The sequence below is a fragment of the Chrysemys picta genome, chromosome 1 (assembly GCF_011386835.1).
Source record: "Chrysemys picta bellii isolate R12L10 chromosome 1, ASM1138683v2, whole genome shotgun sequence".
Classification (NCBI taxonomy): Eukaryota; Metazoa; Chordata; order Testudines; family Emydidae; genus Chrysemys; species Chrysemys picta.
In genome coordinates this window covers 67,855,840-67,879,544 of record NC_088791.1, presented here as the reverse complement: position 1 = coordinate 67,879,544, position 23,705 = coordinate 67,855,840, and the positions used below count along the sequence as shown (strand labels likewise).

Genomic DNA, 23,705 nt, shown 5'->3' with positions numbered 1-23,705 from the left:
GTCTGTGATACATTTTTCATGGCCATGAATTTGGTAGGGCCCTACTAATAGCTAAGCCATCATCAATGGTATCATTTGTACTATTATGCCACAGATTTGGTGAAATCCTGTTGACCCTGGTGGATGTAATAGCTGCCCTTCATTCAGAATAAATGTAAAAAAACATTTAAGCCCCTCTATGAAATAGATAGCTGAAACAATAGAAGTCACCACACAAAACACAGGGCCCATGCAAGTCTAGTCAGGAACTTTAGTGATGTGGGCAGAGGGATTTCATTGGGGTCTGAGATCAAATGGCGAGGACTGGGTATTGTTGGATGGAGCTATGTATGTGAGAGAGAAATGGCAAAAACCACAGAATCTCACAATGAAGGCAGCAAGGAAGCAACAGAGGCAGCCAGAGACACACTTGTAATGTGATCCTGAATGGAGCGGGGGGAGAGCTTTTAGGCAGAGTGCTGGCTGAAGAGAGGCTTGAATCTGTGAGCAAAGAAACTCTCTGTTTGATTCCTTTTGTGTTGAGGGGAATAGGACTTCGTACATTAGCAGGACTAGAACAAAGAAATGCCTGACTCCGTTATCAATTTCTCATCCTCCTGGAAACAACCCACAAGACCTGAATATTGGCTAACTGCTGAGGTCAGAAGGGGAAACAGCATCCTTTAAACCAAGTTTTGGCCAACAAGAAAGTTATTATGGTGTGTAAACTATTTTGGGGAAGTTCTATGGCTTGTATTATACAGGAGGTCAGACTAGATGATCAAAATGTTCTTGTCTGGCCTTTAAATCTATGAATGTATGTATAAAGCAGTGGCAGCAGCATCTCCATATTCAAGTTGTAACTGACCTACATTAACAGGAAGCTATTTTTGCCTCCTTATAGCTTTAAGCTGGAAAACAGGTTGGGCCTCAAACTTGCTATATTTACTCTCAAGGTTATAGGGAACGTTCCTGAAAAAAAAGAGTATGACAGTTTGAGTCATGGATTTTTAAAATGACCCTGATTTGAACTGTTGGCTTTATCTGTATTTTGGGGCAGGGACTGTCATGGTGTATATAGTGCCTAGCAGAATGGGACAATAACCTGTCTGAGGACTCCAGGTACTATCACAGTATAAATATTATTAATGTTTCCTTATACTCCATCAGCCTGTCTGTATTCATCTGTTGTTGTTAGAGTGTAAGTCCTTTGGAGGCAGGGACCATCTTTTTGTTCTGTGTTTGTCCAGCCCCAAGCTCAATGGGATCTTAGTCCATGAGTAGGGCTCCTAGGTGCTATGATAATAGAAATAATAAAAAGGATAATCATTTGCACACTTTGAGCACCCTGACCCTCTCCGCCTTCAACAGTTTAGAGACAGACTTAAGTTGAAATTAAAATGGGTTGCAAAATGGGAGGAAACATATGAAAAATTGTACAGACTTTTTTTTTTTACACCACTTGTCTCTGAAATGTTAAACTTTTCAGTTTCCCCACCAGCTGTAGCTGAAATATGATGTAAAGCACATAATCTTCAGCAGATTTTCCCTCATTTGGGAAATGATTTGGCTTGCCTGCCTTTTTGACTCTGCACACACATCTTTCCCCATGATGACATTACATATTAGGTTTATTAAAGTTCAGACATAAGATGTCACAGCAGATCAGCTGTCCCCACAACGCTGTTGCTACCCTTGTGGTTTGCAGTGGGCAGTTTCTTTGCAGAATATTTAATTGAGAGAAATCTCTCAGTATAAAGAGTCTGGGGCCTGGATAGGTAGTTCTGATTAGTATCTGGGAGTTCCCTGAAATCCAATCAGACCCAAAATGTTGCCATTTGGAGGCCCAAACCTAGAAAGGGTTATGCACCCATTAATATGGTTACTCCCATGCAGGGTCCTAGTGACCTCCCCGACCCCCCATGAGTAAACAGTTCCTTCCACAGGTGTAACCCTTTGTAGATTTGAGGCATGGGGCAGTTTCCTGTCAGTGTGAAAGGGCCCACTCATCTCACACGGGCACCCCTGCCAGCTGGGTGTGTCTCTGCACCTGCACTCCCTCTGCATTACTGCATGCAGTTAACCTTCTCAGGCAGGTTTTTCAGTGACTCAGCCCTCTGTATGTGAAACAAACACAAAACAGACCCCTTTCTGGAGTAAGTGGTCCAATAGGGCCTATCACAGTACCTTGCTGGCAATGCTTTCACCTACAGAATGTCTTTAGGCTGAGGTTCTCAATCAGTCCAACAGGACCTATCACAGTATCCTGGTTATTGCCCCTCCTCGGCTAGCTTTCAAAGTGTCTCTTAACCTCTCGTGGGCTTGCTCAAGTAGTTCCCTGCTGTGATATGCAACAGTGCCCCCAGGGTTTCCTCCACAGAGACTCTTCACCTGGTACCCCAGCTGGGACACTATTTATAGGTCAGTCCCCTTCTAGGGGTAACAATGTTCAACAATTACTGACCATCTTCCAAGTTGTCAGCCTGTCTCCAGGCTACTCCCTTGCTCAGGATTGTAGCCACTTCAACTGTACTGATAGTGGGTGGGCCTGAGTCCCCCCCACTTCAGGTCCCAACCCAGAAATCCTTAAGTAGCAGCCCCTTGCTGCTTCTCTTTAAGTATTTGCTACTGTGTTTTGATGGGCCACTTCCCCAGTACTTTCTTTACAGCCTGACTCCAGCCAATACCAAGCTGTCCAGCCCTACAGCCAGCCAGAAGCACCATCCTTATTCCTTCAGCCAATAACTGAACTCCTTTGTCCAGCAGCCTCTTTTTATATGAACCTGCTTGTCACTGATTGGCTGCTTCCCTGTAGCCTCTCTAGGCTGCTTGGAGGATTCACCTCTATTGCTCTTTCCTAGGACAGGGTTGGTAGGACCTCAAGGCCTTCAGTAAGGCCTCAGGGCCAGGTACAGGCAAACATATCCAAATTTTGAAGTCAGCTGATGGTGATCTTGCAGTGTAAGATAACTTAATAAGTATACATCCACCCCAGCACCATCGTTTGGGTTGGGGTGCTGTGGTTTAGGGGTATATCTACACTGCAGCTGGAGGGATAATTTCTAGCTTAGGTAGCTATACAGGCACTAGCTTTGATTGAGCTAGTGTCCTAAGAAAAGCAGTGTAGGCGTATGGCACTTGCAGCAGCACAGGCTAGCTGACTGAGTACATACCTAGGGTCTTAGATGGGATTGTACTCAGGTAGCTAGTCTGTGCCACCATTCCTGATATTTTTAGTCCACTATCTCGATCAAAGCTAGTGTGTGTATAGCTACCCAAACTCAAAAGTAGTGTAGACGTACCCTCAGATATGTTCTCACCATTCCAGCAGAGGGCACGAGCTCTTGATTGTCCTCTGCCCCTTTATGTGTTTGCCTACAGACTGATAGTAGCCCATATCAAAGCTGAGAACGCTGCGTTACTAACCAAGGCTACAGCTTAAGTAAGTGAAACTTCTGCTTTTATTAGTGAAACCTTCCCAGTCACTGTATAACTCTGTTAGGTAGATGGGAGAGGTTCTTCTCTAGGGAAAAAGATCATTTAATTAAATGGAAACTCTGCAGATTGTTGCATGGAAATCTATAGCCAGTCTTGAGAAGGCTGCTGAGATGCAGGGGATCCAATTAAAAACTGTATAGGCAGCTGTCAAAACAATGATTACAGATAAATTCTGACTCCAGAGGAAAACTGAGAAGTTTGAAGCTGCATTCAAGTACTAATTATATAAGAGTCTTGAGAATTCCTAAACTGGTTGGAGAAGCTCCTCAGAACATATATCCAAATTACTTAGTGGAAGTCTTAATATTCACAGATGGACATTTTATCCCTTGTTAGTGAAGGCATATTTTTTGCTTGACAAGTGGAAAGTGTTGCCACCTGTGAAATGATTATATGGGGTTGTTAAGGGGACTCTTAGTCTGTGACTGAGATTTTTAGAAATTCTGGCTTCAGGCCAGCTCTCAAGAGGAATACTTTTAATGTTTGTTTTTTCCTGTGACCGAGATTGGATCCTTAGATTATTTTGACAGTGCCACAACAAATTGTTTTATGGGGGAGAAGTGCTCATGTTTCCTCGATCTCTGGAACCACTGAACCAGAAGACTGTGATTCTCATTATGTGAACAAGATGTTCTTGATGTTGATACTGTGTTTTCTCCCATGTATGCTTCCATCTGTTGGGTACATGAATGCTTCGATTTTATTTATTTTTTTAGCATGGATAAATTGGCCTTCTCCTTTAAAAGGAGAGCTAATCTAACGCAGCTTGAGACTGCATCAGTCATTACTATTACAGATTTGGATCAAATTCCTGAGCTTAGTTTAGATAATATAGAACTAGAGCTGAATTAGTTATTTGTTTTTTGAGATGTACTTCGAGAATGGAGGATTTGTTTCTTGAACCTTTGTGCAGATGATATACGTGTATCGCAGAAAGAACTCAAGGTGGTTGTTGCTGTTAGGAGAGATGTTGGCTTGGATCCTCAGCTGGAGTAAATGAGTGCCCCTTTATTGAATTTAATGGAACTATGTCCATTTACATCAGCTGAGGATCTGGGCCATCATTCAACCTGAATGAGGCTGGAAATAGGAACTTGTTTGTTATAGGCCTGTTTTGGTTTGGTTTTTTGTTCTGACTTTTCATGTGTCCTTTTCACTTTCCTGATCTGAAGACTCTATAATTTCTTTTAACTGTCAACTATTGATATATTTCCGGCAACACCTACTCTTCACTATAAAATCTTAGACTGATGATTATGTGTACGTGCCATACAGCCTTTGTAAGATATTGTTGTCCCAATACTCCAGACAACGCACACAACATATCACTGAACTACTCTCTGACATGTCAAATATTGTAAAGCCGAATGTTCAAAAACAAAAGAGGGATTGTGGGTGCTTATAATATTTAGCACTTACATGTGGTTAAGGGCTGTTTCACAGGATAATACATACAGGCTACTTGGTTGCAGAATTCAGGATGGAAAGGTACTAGTAGGGCAAAAGGAACAAAAATGTAACCAGAGCTCGAGATCAGAGCAGGCTGCAACACAGCCTAGGTAAGAGCTATGACTGACTTGTGAGTCCTGTGTTTGGGTTTCAATATTGAATCCCGCAGTACTTTTCATGCAACAGCTTTCTTGGGGCTTCTCCTCACCTTTTTTTTTCTCTCTCTATCAATGTCCTTTAGGCTCAGTCCTTGTCCCTCTCCTCCTTTCCCATGGCTGACTACATCCTCTCTAATGGCTTTCCTTTCCATCTCTGTGCTGACTACCCCACTCTCCTTGTTCAGTCACACATCTGCAACTTTCTCTCAACTCTGCCTGGGTGTCCACCCACCAACTCAACTTAATACAATATCTATCACATTGGGGCTTGAATTGGGGGAGGCCTGAAGGGGCTACCACTGTATAAATGATTAAAAATAATGTGATAAAACTGCAATTCCTCCCTCTAATACCCTTCCTTTGCTGGGATTAAAAGAGCTCCCAGCAGCGGGGATTTAAAGGGCCCAGAGCTCCGCGGCGGCCGGCGTCCCGGGCCCTTTAATTTGCCCGTGAGCCCCAGGGGCTCCCAGCCACCTCTGCAGCTGGGAGTCCCGGGTTGATTTAAAGGCCCTGGGGCTCCCAGCCACAGCGGGTGCCCCAGGGCCTTTAAATCTTGAGAGGCCCCGCCTCTTCCGGTTGAGGCCATGCCTTTTCCGGATGAGAGTACCGGTAAATCCTGTAAGTTACTTTCACCCCTGCCCTAGCCTCACCTTCATACTCTGCACAACTTTGGTTCCACCTATGTCTTATTCCTCGAAGCCCCCTCCTCGGTTCATGCCCTGAGCTCTGCCACCTCAATCCACTTTGTCATGCCTCGGGTTTTCGTCTCCTACAAACAATTCTACCTTTTTCTTGTGCCTCCTCCTTCCTGATCCTGTCCCCCACACAACCTGACTCTCTGCCTTCAAATCCCTCCTCAAGCTTCATTTCTTTGTTAGCTTTCCTGGCCAAACTCGCTGACATTATCAACACTAGAGTTGCTTTTCATTTTTCTATCATTTATGCCTAGCACCTGCCATTCTAAAATCTGATCTTTGTAGCTGCTTCGCACAAGGGCCAAGTGCCTGCCAGAATATTCTCAAGCTCCCTAATTCTCTTACTCAGTGTTATGTCTCTTCTGGTACGTTGCTTTCTTCTGTTCCTTCTTGTCTGTCCTCTTTTCACTCTTCTGTCGTTCTCCTTGTATCATATCAGACTATCCCATTGCTCAGAGGTTAGGGCACTCTACTGAGAGGCAGGAGACCCCTCTTCAAATTCCTGTCTCAGATCAGGCAGAGGGGGCAATTGAACCTGGGTCCCCCACATCCTAGGTGAGCACCCTTCCCACTGGGCAAAAGGTTGTAAAGGAAGTTTCTGCCACCTCCTTTCCCCTCAGCCATTTCGTGAATTCTCCTTGACTTTTGACAAATGCCTGAAATAAGAATAAAACTTTGGGTCAAAACAAAATGTTTCCTTTTGATATTGCTGACGTTTTCATTTTTCAGTTCAGTCAAAACTTGAAGTTTTGGGCAGCTAAATTATTTGCCAATAATAATAATTAATAATCACCCAACACTGTCCCTAATCACGAGTGTGTGTCCCAGTGCTGGCACGTCTTCTGGGGTCCTCCTACTCCTCAATCAGCCTGACAGTGAATTCAGACGTGCTCTCTATACTGGGCTCTGATTCCCTGCCACTGTCTCCTTCTTATTCAGTCATCCAAGCTTTAACCTGCAATGTAACCTGGGCTGCTCAAACCTAAGTTTTGTTATTGAAATAGGGGTGGTGTGTGTGTGCATAGTACAGAATAGCTTTGAGCTGTCCGATAGAGAAGAGAATGTAGATATAAGATAGTCAAGGGAAAAGGTTTCTGGCTTCAGACTGATAGATAAGGGAGAATATTAGGTAAAGAGGCTCGGTCTGTGTTGAAATAAAATACTATTTTAGATTGGTGATACTTTCCTGGACCCCTAACAAGACAGAAATACCTATAATTTAAGCTCTGGTTAGAACTTCAGGGTACGTCTACACTGCAGTTTTATAGCCCTACAGCCTGAGCCCCATAACCCTGAGACACATTGACACAGGCTAGCTGCAGTGTGGACGTACCTCAGAGATCTTATTCTAGTGAACTAGTGCAGACCCTGATGAAATGCCTTTTTCTGTTTAGTCACAAATTTTATTACAAATTACATATATTTGGAACAACCGATAGAAAAGAAAGTACATAATCTATTTACAATCGCTACACATTTACAGATAATATATACAGATGGTGAATTTAGTAAAATATATGAGCAGACAATAGAAAATATAGAAAATATCAGTATGAAACTGTACATGGCTTATTCTCATGCCCTTTAGTGTGGTTGTATTTTATTGTAGCAATAAATACAGTTCTATATTTACACATTTTTTAAAAAAGCAAATGAATTTTAACAATTTCAAGTTAAAATATCTGATCAAAATATTTCAAAAATCGCTTATATAAATAAAAGACCCATAGTAGCCTTTTGTTTTGGACTTTCTGCAAGCTATGAAAGTTCTGATAAAAGTAACTTTCTTTAACTATTCTTTAGAATTATAACATTATTTTGCTTCTCAAACCATTTTACAAACTTTTTAAATATAGCAAGCCAAGGAGAAATTTCACTGACATTAAACAGTGCAGCACAGATGGACCCCAGTTAAAATAAAGCTAAATAAACATGATAATAAGTATTGTGCAGTGGTTGACTGATACTCGGTTTAATCCACAGTGATTTCAGGAATCATTCTGCAGCTGTATACTGTGCTGCTTCAAAAGCCACAAGAGATAGAGGATTAAGATAACCAGGCAGCCAGCTTTACCAGACATAATTTCTGCATTTGTTCATTTTTTTCCAGAATGCACATGTCAGCCAAAATCAACTGATGCCATCTGTAACTTCAAAACTAAAAAATATTTTTTCTCCATTCACACTGGCATTTGTAGGTAAGTCCACAGCTTGCAACAGATTTTCATCATGAAAATCCATCCTTTGGGTGCCAGGAAGGTACATATGTAACATGAAAATCAGAGACCATCTGTAATTGATCATCTTAATTATTTGGGCTCATCTAAGTTAGGTAATGTTGTCCAAATGCAGTTTTATCCACCTGGAGAGCAGAGTGGCCTTTAAACTAAGAAGCAGGTACTGGACCATTAAACATTGTTGCTCAGGGAACATTAGAAAAAAACCCAACAAAATCTGGATCCATGCATAGCAACGTCTTATTTGATCTGCTCATGAAAGGAAAGGTGACATCTATGAGAAAATGAGATTGAAAGAACTCCCAAATATAGTTTAGTCAAGGTAAGTGCTAGTCTCAGACGGAAACAACGGGCCCATTGCCTGGAACTCTTTAAAGTAGAGAGGGCAAATATCAGGGGGCTTTCCTCTCTAATTGTGATGGTTCTGAGATACACAACTTCATAGGCCTTGATTCAGCAAGGGATTCATACATTCACAGAATTTAAGACCAGAAGGGACCATTGTGGTCATCTAGTCTGACCTCCTCTGTAGTAAAGGCCACAAAACCTCCTGAATTAATTCCTGCTTCAAGTCCAATAATTGTAATTGAATTCAACCATCTCTTGTAGCAAATCATCCAATTATGATTTAATGATTTCCATTGCTGGAGAATCCACCACAACCCTTGGTAAACTTTCAACACCCTTTTTGAACTGGACACAGTATTCCAGTATTGGTCACATCAGTACCAAATACAGAGGTAAGATAACCTCTCTACTCCTACTTGATCCTCCCTTATTTATATATCCAAGGATTGCATTAGCCCTTTTGGCCACAGATATTTTTTATGGTTCTAGTTTCATAATCAAAATGTTGTGTAGTACCAAGTCAAATGCCTTCCAAGAGTAAGTATATTACATCAACACTATTATCTTTATCAACCAACTTGCAAACTCATCAAAAATAGTATCAAATTACTTTTACAAGATCTATTTTCCATAAACTTTGTTGGACTTCAATGGGATTGCTCATGTGCTTTAAGTCAGGCACATGCTTAAATACCTTGCTGGATCAAAGCCATAGACAGGCACTCTTAAAAAATAATCATAGCATTAAAAAAGCACGGAGGGAACTTGACCAACCCCATCTGGGGAGCAACCTGTTCCTAACATTTTAAATTATGTACCTCAACAAGCCCAATTAATTAAAACAATGGCAATGCCTCCAAGAAAATTCACCTCTTCAATATACTATTTTTGCTCTTGACTGTCAGATGCCTTTTCTGACTGGCATCTCTCTAAGAGAACAACCGAACCAACTGTATACATGCCTGCAGCTTTCAGGCTTCCTCTTCATCCCAAACAAGGTTGGTTTTGAGTTTTCCTAAAAGGCTGACAGGATTCATGTGTTGGGATTTCAGCCTGCTGCTTGTTTTCTTTGTTATTAGCTGGTTTGTTTAGATGTGTGTAACAGTAATCAAGAGCACCTTTGACCCCACTCTCCAGCACGTGTACACACACCCACTCTTACATTTCGGCTTGAAAAATGTGTAAACATACATACATTTGTTTTTGCCCCTGAAACTAGTGACATGGAACAAATGCTACTGATGAAAGATTACAGCTTTCTGTCATTTGATAAGATGAGGGCATTAGTGAGTTGCTGGTAGGCACATCATACGATATGCTGGCACTTGCAAAGGTTACCAGGGCTTGTGTTGAGTCACAGGACTGTTTCTCTACATCGTCTGAATTAACAGAGATCAGACTTGTATGTTTTGATTTGCTCCATAACAAAGTTTGCTTTCTGAGATTTCCCAGATCTTCCTTAAAATATGGATTGAAAAGGATATAAAGAAGTGGGTTTAGACATGCGGGCAGTGGGACAATCACTAGGAGTATTGATTTAATCACTTCTGGGCTAATAAAAGTGAGGTTTAGTAAGGAGGAAAAAGATAAGAAGGCCACAGGACAATAGAGAATGCAATTAGTAAAAAGTAACAATGCTATGTGCTTGATCATAGAACAGTCCCAAATATTGTCTAGTTCTCCCTTCTCCAAACTACAGTACAGTTTTGTATAGGCAACAGTCATCACCAGAAAGCAAAGAGAGTTTAATAAGACCAATGCTACCATGAAGCCCATAGAGCTGGGTTCCCCAAATGGCAAAGGTAAACAGAGCGGAGACACCCCATATTTGCTCTCACTGAGAAGTGGTACCACTGCAATTATCAAGGCCAACATAAAGCAAAAGAAAATGGCTATTTTCACACTAGCAAGAGAGGATTTTGTTTCAAACTTTGTAGCATACTTTACAGAGAACCCACGTTCGAGTGCTGCCAGGGTAAGGAGGAAAATGGAAGTCTCTGAAGCAAAAATGGATAGAAGACCAGTGACTTGGCAACCAACTCCGCTTTCCCACCAAGCACCATATTGCGCAAAGCTGCCAAAGGTTAATGCATCCATGCTGGCCAGTACACCACTGGACAGACCCATTAGCATGTTTACAATGGCTATCAGTCCAATTAAAAGTTTTATAGAGGAAATATACAATGGAGATCTGAAGACTGTTGCAGTTAACAGTGCATTGCAAATAAATGCCAAACCCACTATGGTCCACACTCCAATTCTGATTAGCCAACTACCAAACAGATGGTCACATGGTTTGAAGGGACCTGCAAGGACAAGAGAAATGGGAAGAGGAAATACGTGAGAGTGAACGATTAATTTGCAACATTTGAAAACCTGCCTAATTTTCATGTCTCTTCTCACCACAGGGAGAAAGAGTATTCACCTTCTCCAGCACCCACTGCTACGCAGTGGCTTCCAACCTTCTTTTGTTGGTGCTTCCCAAAAAGACTGGAGGATGGGCATTTCCTGTCTCCTCTGTCCATCATGACCCAGAACACTCCGTCCCTTTTTAACGTCCATTCTCAATCTCTCTCTCTCTCTCTCTCTCTCTCTCTCCCCTGTCTGTTTTCTTGGTGTATTTTTTTTTCTGTTCAGGTTCCCCCCCCCCCCCCGCTTCATTTCCTCATGCGAAGAGGAGGCTTCCTGCTGTCTGGGGTGGGAGCTGTGGTATTGACTAGGAATCTGTGGGTTTAGGCTGCATGTGCTCTCCCCGTGAGCTGGGTGTTCTGAGAGTAGCTAGGCTCTGAGAGAAGATAAGCCTGGGGTGCTACCTGGGCCTCCCAATATGTAGAGGTAAGCTGTGTCCATACATTGGGTGCTGGCACTGGAGCAGGGAGAGATGTTCCAGGAGATACCAGCTGTTTTCCTTGCAGCAAAGGAAGCATTTAGTGGAAGTGTCATCATATAGTTTTTTTTTCTGTCTCTACTTCTCCCATCTACAATACCTCAGGTTGGGAAACACTGTTCTAGAGAGGCAATGCTAATATTGGGGAATCATTTGGTAGAGAATGTCTATTCAGGGCAATATAAGTGATATTTGCCTCTGACCTAGACATTAGACCAAACTGCACTATTACAGTAGTTTAAAACTGAAGTAACTCAACTGGCTTCAATGGAATTATTCCAGATTTACACTAGAGTGCCTAAGCTCAGAATCTGGTCTATCGTCATCTTTTTCTTGACGGACACAGAGACCAATGACTTGAGATCACAGATTTGTTATACCAAAAGGAGGGATAAGACCTATCTGAGGATACAGAGAGAAACTCTTGGTTTAGTAGTCACAGGAGCCAATGTATAATAGAGATACACTGTTATTGTAGTTAACAAACAGTTTCATGGGCTTCAATCTTACATTGTGGGCTAATAATTTTGTCCCACCAAAATTATTGCAAAATATGGTGCAATTTTATTGAAATGGATCTGAAGTTAATTCTAGGGACAGTTTAGCAGTTCTTCATTTCAGACATCAAGGGAAACTTTGTCAGGTCTCCTATTTGCCTGGCAGTTCCATACCTGGAGAGGGTGTGCATTGCACCGAATGATGAGCTTTCAAATCTTCTTCAAAGTCAAGCAGAAAATCCTCAAAGTCACGTTCATCTGTGGGAGAAAATTCCTGAGACTTTAGACTGAGACTAAGTTCCTTAGTGAATATAGGGAAATGGCTGTGATAGGTTGCCTACCCCTGCCTTAAAGTAACTTATCGCACGTGTGCCAAAGGCAGCACGCAAGCTGATTTTCAGTGGCACTCACACTGCCCGGGTCCTGGCCACCAGTCTGGGGGGCTCTGCATTTTAATTTAAACAAATTAAACAAACCGTCCCAGCCTGCCAGCAGATTTCCCTGACGGGCCGCGTGCCAAAGGTGGCCAATTCCTGATCTAATCACTCCAGCCACTGGAGGTCAGAATCTCTCCTTGGCACCTAGGTAGTGCTAGGAGAAGCCACAGGCTTTCGTACCATGTAGCTCACCACATTTTATAATCCTAATGGGCTATGTGTCTTCTATCCCACTCTAGGGTTGCCAGGTGTCCAGTTTTTGACCAGAACGTCTGGTCGAATAGGGGCTCTGGTGGCTCTGGTCAGCATCACTGACCGGGCCATTAAAAGTCTGGTCAGCGGGGCTGGCAGGCTCCCTACCTGGCTACGCGCGGCTCCCAGAAGCGGTCGGCATGTCCCCCCTCCCTCTCTTAGGTGCAGGGGTGCCCAGAGGGGCTCTGCGCACTGCCCCTGCCCCAAGTGCCAAATCTACAGCTCCCATTGGCCATGAACCATGGCCAATGGAGCTGTGGGGGTGGTGCCTGTGGATGGAGGCCGTGCCTCCGCCTAGGAGCCAGAGGGACATGTTGCAGCTTCCGGGAGCTGCCTGAGGTAAGTGCCGCCTGGAGACTGCACCCCCTCCCCAACCCCTTGCCCTAGCCTTGAGCCCCCTCCTGCACCCCAAATCATGCATTCCCAGCCCAGAACCTGCACCCCAAGCTGGAGCCTCACCCCCCCACACACATCCCAACCTTTTTCCCCAGCCAGGAGCCCCCTCCCACACCCTGAACCCTCATTTATGGCCTCACCGCCTACCCCGCATCTCCAGCCCAGACAGCAGACCTCTTCCCACATCCCAACCCCATGCCTCAGCCCGGAGCCCCCTCCCACAATCCAAACCCCTCAGCTTCCCCCCTTCCTGTACCTCAAAACCCCTCATCCCCAGCCCCACCCCAGAGCCTGCACCCGCAGCTAGAACCCACACCTCCTCCCACATCCCAACCCCCTGCCCGGACCCCCCTCCCGCACCCTGAACCCCTCATTTCTGGCCCCACCCAGGAGCCTGCACCCCCAACTGGAGCCCTCAGCTTCTCCCACACCCCAAACCCTTGCCCCAGCCTAGTGAAAATGAGGGAGTGAGTGAGGGTGGGGGAGAGCGAGCCACAGAGGGAGGGGGGATGGAGTGAGCGGGGGGAGGGGCTTCAGAGAAGGGGCGGGGCAGGAACTGGGGCAAGGGCGTTCGGTTTTGTGCGATTAGAAAGTTGGCAATGGCAACCCACTCCCACTCCCAAGCATGTACTGCTGCTATGAGCAGCGCTTGGTAGCCCAGAACACATGTTGCTACTTTTAAGGCCACCAGCAACTTGTGGCAGCTCTGAACCATCTTGCTTTGCAAATGCAGGATATCTATTGTGTAGGATGACAGGCCAACACCATGTCACCCCCTCTGAATTAAGAGGATGATTTTTGCCTCCGGTGTGAGGATCCATCTTGACAGTGTCTCTTTAAAACAGGGGTCGGCAACCTCTGGCACGCGGCTCGCCAGGGTAAACACCCTGGCGGGCTGGGCCAGTTTGTTTACCTGCCACGTCTGCAGGTTCGGCCGATTGCGGCTCCCACTGGCCGCGGTTCACCGTCCCAGGGCAATAGGAGGGTGGGGGTGGGCGGGAAGCGGCACAGGCCGAGGGATATGCTGGCTGCAGCTTCCCGCCGCCCCCATTGGCCTGGGATGGTGAACCGCGGCCAGTGGGAGCCATGATCGGCCAAACCTGCCGTCGTGGCAGGTAAATAAACTGGCCCGGCCTGCCAGGGTGCTCACCCTGGCGAGCCACATGCCAGAGGTTGCCAACTCCTGCTTTAAAAGGATATTATAAATACATTCTTGTTTAAACTTTGAGAGCTACATCTCACTACCATAAAATTTAATGGCAAAATTCCCATTGATTTAAGGGAGGTGTCCTGGGCCCTAAAGTAGGTTCCAAAGCCAAAGAGTGACATTAAACTACTTACCTTGAATGTGTAACATTCCAGAATCTTTCTTATGAAAATCATCAGCACTGCTGTTCTCATCTTTGTTCCACTGGTTGGAGATTTTGTAGTGGCTTTCACAAGTTCCAAATGCACAGCACTGGTAAGCATAAGGCATTTCTATGACCCTGCACATTAACAAACAAAATATGCAGTTACACTGGTTACAGTACTTTACTTAACGTATTATACCTCATCGCTAATGTTAATATTGAGAAAAATGAACTCAATTAAATAACTGTAACTGAAAGGAAAAATAGCCACACATTAAAAAAAACAAAACAAAACAAAAACCTTGTTAATGCAGAGTTTGGGATGCATAGTTTAAATTACAAAAAATTAGAAAATGCAAATGGTTCCAAGACCAATTTTAATTCAGACACATTGCACACATCCTATATATTTTGTTATGGAGATTTTACAACATATTCAGTAATATATTAAGCTGTAGATTTAATAAAGCAGGAACAGACGTGCAATGCAGTTGAATGAATGTTGCTGTCGGAACCATATTTTAATGTCCTGACTTTTAGTGATTTTAACTGTTTTAACTCACTGAGTTTTCTCCATGTAGTTTTCTTAGTTGTTTCTTTTAGAGAGAGAGATCCAAATACCCTAACTGAATCCTACCTGCATAACAGGCAAAACCCATATCTCAGTGCACAACCCCCACAAATTTGGGGGAAGTTAAGAGACTGAATTTTGGATCCAGATTAAAATTTCTCCCATCTCCACTGTAAAATAGCTGAAGGGGGTTCATCTCTGGGCGGAGACCAGGAATGAAGAATTCTAAACTGAATGGTTAATGATTTGGAAAGTTAAGAACATGTGAAAATAGATTGTTACAATGGAAACTGTTTTGCTACCTTAATGATCATGCACACATCTGCACACTATTAAGGGGCACTGCCATCCATAACACCTTTCAGTGCACTGGTATTCCTGACACTTAACCAGGTTTTGGTCAATGGGTTTTTCATTCTTTTTACTGTTATACAAATTCCAGGTCTCTTGTACATTTTGAATTCTATTTTGTTTGGACATTCTCGGGCAAATTCTGAAAGGGGTTGAGAAAAACTGTAGGGGCTTATACTGTATGGCCCACAAGTAGATGGATTATCTCTGCTAATTACACTGTTACCTCTGATAAACAAATATTTGATCCAACTCAGTTTCCAGTTGTAACTGTTGATTAACGCCTAACAATAACTAAAAACAATAAAAACGTATCACTAAAAATTACTCGAATTAAACATAACATAAATGGAAATAAAATGGGTTCATATCAAATTATCAGGTAAATCTTTTTATCAGATTAATCAAACAACTCAATAGAGCAAACAATTCCTATATAAACTCTAAATAGCAATCTGGGGAGGTGGCCATTTACAAAGCGATCAGTCCAAATCATAGGGCCTTATGCCAATCAGAGCTAAACTTGCACTCTAGGCAAAGGCTTGGCAAAAAGGGGGAACAAACCAAACCCGAAGCTAAAGCTAATATTTAAATTACAATTTAAATGCCAACTAATGAGCTACTTGTTCAGATTTCCGTGGTGAGGTGGAAGCAATAGCAATCCTTAAGTCTGTCCCCAATATAAATATTTGCATAAGATATTTTAAAAGACTCCAATAAAGTTCAGGATAGTAAAGTTTTAATTGAGAACTTTGTGAAGATAATGATTTCCTATGACTTAAACATAAAATCCCACTATGTGATCTTTTAAAAAGAGTGAGATTATCCAGTTAAGGCTGTCATTTAAATGTTTGAGAAATGACTTCCTTAGGTGCTGTCCTCAACTAACCTCTGTGGGTTTGAACCACAGATACTTCTGCGTGGGCTCATGCATGGGTGCCTGCACACACCCACGCTCTTTCGCTCACTAGCAATCAGTCACCTAGTGGAGTTAAAACAAAAGATGCAAGACTATTGAGTGAGCCCAGAAGTGTCCCTCTGCTGACAAAAAATAGATACGTACGATAACAAGTCCATCCTTTTGCAAGATGGCTGTTGTGATTCTTGTGGCTTCGTGCAACTTTGGAAGAGGTTGAGCCTGCTACGGAAAGGATCAGCAGGTGGGTTTCTCAGCTCTGCTGATTTAATGGTAATGGACTCATTAGCTGACTAGGACATTTCCCTTATATGCTTGGTGGTGACGAGTCTTCAGATGTTGCTGGATTCCTGCCCCTCTGATGGCCAGTAATGGGGGAAGACATGTAGGCCTCAAGCCAAGGCTGGCTCCAGGCACCAGCCCACCAAGCATGTGCTTGGGGCGGCGCCTGGAGGGGGGCGGCGCGGCGGGGCGCTCCGGCCTGAGAGCGGGGCCATGACTGGGCTCGCCGCCCTCCCCGCGGCGCTCAGGCCGCCGGGCAGAGCGGAGCCGCAGCAGGCTCGCCACCCTCCCCCCGGCACTCCGGCCGGTCGGGGAGAGTGGGGCCCTGGCCGGGCTCGCCGCCCTCCCCCCGGCGCTCTGGCTGGTCAGGGAGAGCGGAGAACCGCGGTGGGCTCGCCGCCCTCCCCCCAGCGCTCTGGCCGCCGGGGGCTCTCCGCCCTCCCCCCGGCACTCTGGCCACCGGGGAGAGCGGAGAGCTCCAGCCGGGCTCTCCGCCCTCCTCCCGGCGCTCTGGCCGCTGGGGGCTCTCCGCCCTGCTCCCGGTGCTCTGGCCGCCGGGGAGAGTGGAGAGCCCTGGCCGGGCTCTCCGCCCTCCCCCCGGCGCTCCGGCCGGTCGGGGATTGCGGGCCCGCGGCTGGGCTCGGTGCCCTCCCCTGCCGCGCTGGCCCTGCCTCAAGCATTGCAATGTTCCATGGCTTCTAGATAAGGTGGCCAGGTGCCCAAGCCTTCTCAATTACCACTCTTTAAAGGGCATGGCTTCTGTTTCTCATCCCCTTTGTAGGTCCTCCCAGAATCTCTTTGACAAGGCCCTATTTTCCAGAGTTACAATGAGTTTAGATTAACTAATCTCATAAAAATGAATATCTTCCTCTTCCAATAAATGTTAGTCTGGAAAATCCTGTCCATTAAGCAATTTAAAAGGTACATGGCCAGACGGTCACTTAGTAGATCCAAAAATATTTTGTGCCACAGCCAGGATCAATTTCTCCTGAGCTGATGGACATCAGCTTTTCCTGGTCACAAAGGAACCATTGTCTTATCACCTTCTAATGAACCTTCTTGCAAAAACTGTCTAAAAAAATTCAAAGATAACTCAAAAATGCAAAACAAACACAAAAATTGGAACTGACCCACATCACGCCACACCAGAGATTCAACTTTATGCTTCACAACAAACACCTGGACCCACTTCCTTTTACTTTAAAGGCAGAATGACTGACTGCTACTTAATGGAGAACATAAATCTCTTTTACATCTTTGGGGTTTAGCTGCTGCTGGCAGTTTAACTTTAAACAGGTAAAAAGCTGGGTGAAGATTAGATTTTAACTGTCAAAATAAAATATTTGACTCATAAAAATTCACAATTTTAGGTAGAATTTGTATACTGGGCCTATTTTGCTTACTGGGTCCATGCCCATGGTAAGCCTCCTTTCCTCTGTGTGAATGGTTTAAGAAGCAGAGAGCCCTTGCAGGGAGAATTCGAGCTTTTCACATTATAAGGTGGGAGATGGTCATGGTTGGTGAATGGGAATGGTAAATTGTGAGTATATCATAGAATCATAGAATATCAGAGTTGGAAGGGACCTCAAGAGGTCATCTAGTCCAACCCCCTGCTCAAAGCAGGACCAATTCCCAGCTAAATCATCCCAGCCAGGGCTTTGTCAAGCCGGGCCTTAAAAACCTCCAAGGAAGGAGACTCCACCACCTCCCTAGGTAACGCATTCCAGTGTTTCACCACCCTCCTAGTGAAATAGTTTTTCCTGATATCCAACCTAGACCTCCCCCACTGCAACTTGAGACCATTGCTCCTTGTTCTGTCATCTGTAGTCCAGGAGGGATGGCCAGTGAGTTGTGAGTAATGCCAAACCTCACAGTGACAGAGGAAAGGAGAAGTGGGCAACATTTGTGTTCTCCATGCTATAGTGAACTTGGCAAGGTGATAATTGTTGTGCCATTACTGGAATCGGAGCTAAGGATTCCACCTCTCAGCCCCGAGATGTTTCTCTGTATTCATGAGCAAATGGTCCATTTAGCTGAGCTGTGAACTCTTTCCAGGGATTTGGTCCTTAGCTTTGCAAATGATGTAGAACAGCGCCATTCAGGAAACTTTGTGCTAGTTCTCTGTTCATGTTCTGTGCTTTGAAGAGTCACTTTAAAGCTCTCCGGTAAAATCCTGGCCCCACTGAAGTCAATGGCAAAACTCCAATGGATTTGAATGGGGCCAGGATTTCACCTCTGTTCTTCACTGGCTGCATGCACCTAACTCCTGCTAATGTCAATCAGAGTTAGATATGTTCATTGAAGGAAGAATAGACCCTTCTAGAACTGTTTTTGCAAAAAATGTAAGGGATTACTTGGCACTTCCTCATGAGTTTATTTAATTTTCATAGATAATTTAGTTGTATTTTCAGCAAAGTACTTGATTTTCATTTAGGGGGAGTGCATCATTTCTAATACACAAAACCAAATTTAAAATGGATTAAGTACAGTTATGATTTCAATCAGTCCAGCAATCAGCTACACTAAGAACATTCCATGTCCTCTTTCTTATGTCGGCATGTCATGGCATATGCTGCATTTTCATAATAATCACAGGGTAATTTTGAATTAATGCTTTTGTTATATTTAAAATATTTTTCAGAAGCTGGTCCGATCATTTTAGAGGGCTTACCTGGAGAAAGAGAGAGAATAAACACAAGGAGAGATGTGCATACACAGCACCTACAGGAGCCAGACTGTGGGCCTGCCCTTGCAAGATGCTGAGCACCTCTGTTGAGTTGAGAATAGTCCTGCAAGGTGCAGACCCCCTCTAGTGGGTGTTGAGAGCACTCAGCATCTTTTTAGACCTTCACAGATTTTACAGCCAGAAGGGACCAGTAAATCATCTAGCTGACCACGGCATAGAATTTCACTCAGTTACCCCTGCATTGAGCCTCATAACTTGTCTTTGACTAAAGCATCTCTTCTAGAAGGACATTCAGTCTTGATCTGAAGACTTCAGGAGATGGGGAATCCGTCATTTCCCTTGGTAATTTATTCCAATAGTTAAACAGGCCTCATTGATAAAATTGAGCCTAATTTGAATCTCTCTGGTTTCAGTCTCCAGTTCTTGTTGTGCCTTTCTCCCTTAGACTAAAAAGCCTTTTATTACCCCATATTTTCTTCACTTACATATTGTAATCAAGTCACATCTCCATTTTCTTTTTGATAAGATGAAGAGATTGAGTTCTTTAAGTCTCCCCGTGTAAGGCACTTTCTCCAGCCCTGGGATCATTTTTGTGTTTCTATTCTGCTCCCTCTTCAATTTTTAAACAATTTGTAAAATATGGACACCAGAATTGTACACAGTATTCCAGTATCAGTCTCACCAATGCCGTATACCGAGGTAAAATCACCTCCTTACTCCTACGCTCTTGTTTATATATTTAAGAATCACATTAGCCCTTTTTGCTACAGCATCATGCTGGGATCCCATCTTGATCTGCTCATCCACTATGACCCCTACATCCTTTCCAGAGTCCCTGCTTTCCAGGATATAGTCCTCCTCCTGTAGGATGAATATTTTGAAGGATGAATATAGTGATGACCTATACATACATGCTAGTCAATCATTTCATTAAGGAAGAAATGGGACTCTGTATTGCAAATATTCACAGGTGTATAAAATAATAATAATTTATACTTAGCACCTTTCATCTGAGGATGTCAAAAAACTTGAACATGAAGCAATTAGGCCTCAATCCTGCCAATACTTACACACATGCTTACATTTATTACGTTTATTAAGTTCATTGAATAGTCCCAAATATAAGTACCCATGGTAGTAAAGTTAAGCAGGTGTGTAAGTTTTTGCAGGATCAAGCCATTGGCTTACAACATCCCTGTGTATCTAATAATTATTACAGATGGGTAAGCTGAGGCACAGAGTGAATTAGGGCCCAATCCTAATCAAAATGAAGTCAGTGGCAAAATTCCCATTAACTTCAAAGGTACGGGATCACGTTGTATGTGACTTACCCACCATCATCCAGAGCTGTGAATAATTACTAAAAACCACTTCCTTCCTATATCACACAGTGTCCAGTCGAAAACGTTCTACCAGAATTAAGGGGCTGAATAACAACAACAAACTACTTATTTGAACTTTAAGATTTAACCAAATGATCTGGGAGAAAACTGTTTATTGTTGCTTTAAATGAGTATTGTCAAGTATTTTGGTACATTAAAGAGCATATTTTCTCCTTAGCATCTACTTAGTTCCCATTAAATTTAATGGGAGTTATGTAACCGCAGTCAGTGGAAGACGAGCATTAAACTGCTAGCAATATAATTTTAACAGCTTTTGAAATGTATCGCCAGGAAGCAGATGTGGATCATACTAAGCAGCTACTGGGGTTAATATTTCAAAGCCCATTGTAGTTTCTTCAGTTAAAAGTGAGTATAATAAAAGGAGTCTATCATATTTTTATCATATTTGTTTTAGTTTTAATACTGCAGATCAAAGTCTTCCAGTATGAAGCAATGTACATTACACAGTGACACACCTTATATTGCACATGAACACAAATGTGGCTTATTAGTCTTAATGACATACTCACTTGAGTTCTGGAAAATTTTCAGATGATATCAAACTTTGTAGGTCATGATTTCCTGTTAATTTTAAATGAGTTAAACCATGTAGCCCAGTCACAGGAAAAGAGGACAAAAGGTTGGATGACAGATCCCTGCATAATAGCAAATAAAAATCAGCTTACAGAGGGTTTTTTTCCAGCACTAGAAATGTTTTTTAAAATAAATTAATTTAACCTCACCAAAGTTTATTAAACCAAATAGGGCCCCCAGTCAGCAGAGAAACTATGCAGCGTTCTTCACAAATATACACCCATTTTCCCAGCAGAATATGTGACTGGACCATGGTAGCATTTTGCTCAGTAGTACCCGCTGTGGGTTAATTATTACCAAGACCTGACTCTGTGCACTCATGGCACCAGTTTTAGAGAACCGGTTATCAATTAAAAATGAATTGACTGTTCTCTGAAACTGTACATTGCCAAGTGAAAGCTAGTTCCCAACTAGAACTAAAGGGCACTTTTTTTAACTCCTTTGAACAGGACCGACTGGTTACTAGGGATTATGAGAACACATGTACTTTTTCTTTAAAACCAAACCAAGACATAGGGGATTCTAGGCAGAAGCTCCACATGAAGCAGAGTGCGAGTATGAGCTTTAGCAAGAACACTATTTTCTTTCTTCTAATAAACTACCTTGTTCTGTGTTAGAAAGTGGACCTGTGATTATTTACCATTGTCACATGAAAGAAGCTGTCTGGCAGCGATGCTATAGACATGGTGCAGTACAGCCATGCGATAGTGCTACTGCAAGGTGCAGTACCGGCTGGTGCCACGGGGGAGCTCTTGGCCGGGGGAGATGGCTGTCAGCAAAGCTTCAGGCTGCAGAAAGGAGCCCATCAGGGTAGGGATTTCAACAGCTAATTCAGGTTATCCCCACAGAGGCAAGTTCTGTGGCTTTCAGCACCAATACCAGCCACATTCTGTCCCTGCTGCCTCTGCCCCTGCTTCTCCAGATCTAGCAATAGATAGGGATGGGTTTTGAGCGACACTGAGTGGGATGGAAAGGGTTAGGGTCTGAGACAAGTGAGATGGAGAGTGGTCTCTGCGGAGCTGGGGTGTGTATGTCTGTTGAGGCAAGTCGGGTGGGGGACAGGTTTAGAGCTACAGTGGGGAGTTCTGAGAGAGTGGTATGCCTGGGGAGGGGGAGGGAGAGGGGGATGAGACCTGCAGGAGGTCTGAGTTGTGGGAAAGTTGGGGAGGACAGTGTGTGAATGTGAAGGATTCTCAGCCGAGTGCGGTTAGGTGAGAGGATGGTGGAAGGGGGCTTCTGGGATGAGGGAGCAGGGTTAGAGAAAGAAACTGCGGGGCCTTGAAGAGAGGGGTTCTGAACTGAAGCGGGATGATTGGGGTTGGCAGAGTTGACTGTGGATGAGTGAAGTAATGTGGGGGTGAGTGGCCTGGGTAAGAAAGTAAGGAGGGTAGGAGCTGAACTGGAGTCAGAGAAGAGGCTGTGACTGCCCTTTATGGTACTGTGTCACAGATCTTCCTTTTTCTTCCCATTTCTCCACCATCCTCATTCATTCTCCCACAAATGTCCCTGTTTTTTTTATTTGGTCAACAGGCAGGAAGGAGAGTGGTGGGTCAGAAGCTCATGTAACTGCTGCCACTTTCAAGGATACACAGAATTGTTACTGTCCAGGTGGCTGCTTACTGGAATGTTAGTGGAAATGAGTGGCTCCTACAGAAGTACTAGGTACATGTTTAGCAATATGGGAGATGCCAGCAGCAACATATTTAAATACCAGGGGTGAATTCCTGGTCTTAGTCAAGTGAATGGCAAAACTTTCATTGACTTCAGTAGGGTCAGGATTTCGCTCCAAGACTTCTGCTACTATTGGACCTCCATCTGACTGTGTTAAAGGACATTTTTCTGCAAGCCTCTCTGATTGTTTGGCAATGTACTGGCTAAAATTACTCAGTGGGATCCCTGATCCATTTCTCAGGCCTCGATCATGCTCTCCTGCATGGGAAACCCTTAATTGCCAGTGAAAGAGATATATGTGGGATTCTCCTTCCAGAGACTTGTCTCCCAGTCATTCCATTGGGAAAGGAAACTTTGCCCACCCACAAAAAAAGATGGGGGGAGATTGCCTGTAAAAGCAGTGGATCCTGGGAAAACCATGTGAGGCAGCCTTACGGAGGTGCAAGCACTTTGTCCCCAGTGCCCCTCATTATCTCGGCTCCTGTGTGGCTTCAATGTAGCCATGCTACTAGCATTTCCCCAGTGACCCATTGCCCTAGGGAGTCTCCTTAAAGAGGTATTCCAGGTGCAGTGGGAGGCAGGTGAAAGTTAATAAAGACTTGGAACTAATTGTGAGTGAGGACTGCAAAACTGGGCATCTGATGCTTAGACCACTAAGCTATTAGTGGTGACAGTTACTAATAAAGCATACTTTTGCATCACATTAATATTGCTGAAACAAAGTTAGAACAGTTAATAAGACAGTGTCCTGTTTAACTGTGATTCAAATCCTTATTCCTGATGCTGCAAATATTCTAAAAATAACTGAAAACACTGCTGGTCTCAGCTACAAGGGATAAAACCACTAGCACACTGAAAAAAAAAAAGAAAAGTGGGACATGCCGACATGCTCCAAACACCCAGCATCATTAGGGTTAGATAGTTTTCGTAGATAGTCATGAGTGGAAGTTATTTCCTATAAGATTTATGTGAATGGGGGAGATGTGAAAAAGCAAAAATCTAGAGAGAGTGTTCAATAGCCCAGAAGGATTAGGCATAGAGTCACAGTCTGTAGAACCAGAATTTCT

General features: G+C 43.8%; 1 protein-coding gene across 3 annotated transcripts in view; it reads right to left on the bottom strand.

Annotated features, from left to right (window-relative positions):
* Window positions 1-7,160: 7,160 nt before the first annotated feature.
* LGR5 (leucine rich repeat containing G protein-coupled receptor 5) overlaps window positions 7,161-23,705 on the bottom strand; it is a 128,870-nt gene continuing 112,325 nt past the window's right edge. For all 3 annotated transcript variants that reach the window (XM_005280063.5, XM_042860127.2, XM_042860128.2), the window contains exons 15-18: window positions 20,904-21,029; window positions 14,175-14,320; window positions 11,923-12,006; window positions 7,161-10,670 (exon numbers count right to left, since the gene is read on the bottom strand). In XM_005280063.5, the coding sequence (XP_005280120.2) occupies window positions 9,580-10,670; window positions 11,923-12,006; window positions 14,175-14,320; window positions 20,904-21,029 (1,447 nt within the window). In that variant the 3' untranslated portion in view covers window positions 7,161-9,579. The remainder of the gene's footprint in view (window positions 10,671-11,922; window positions 12,007-14,174; window positions 14,321-20,903; window positions 21,030-23,705) is intronic.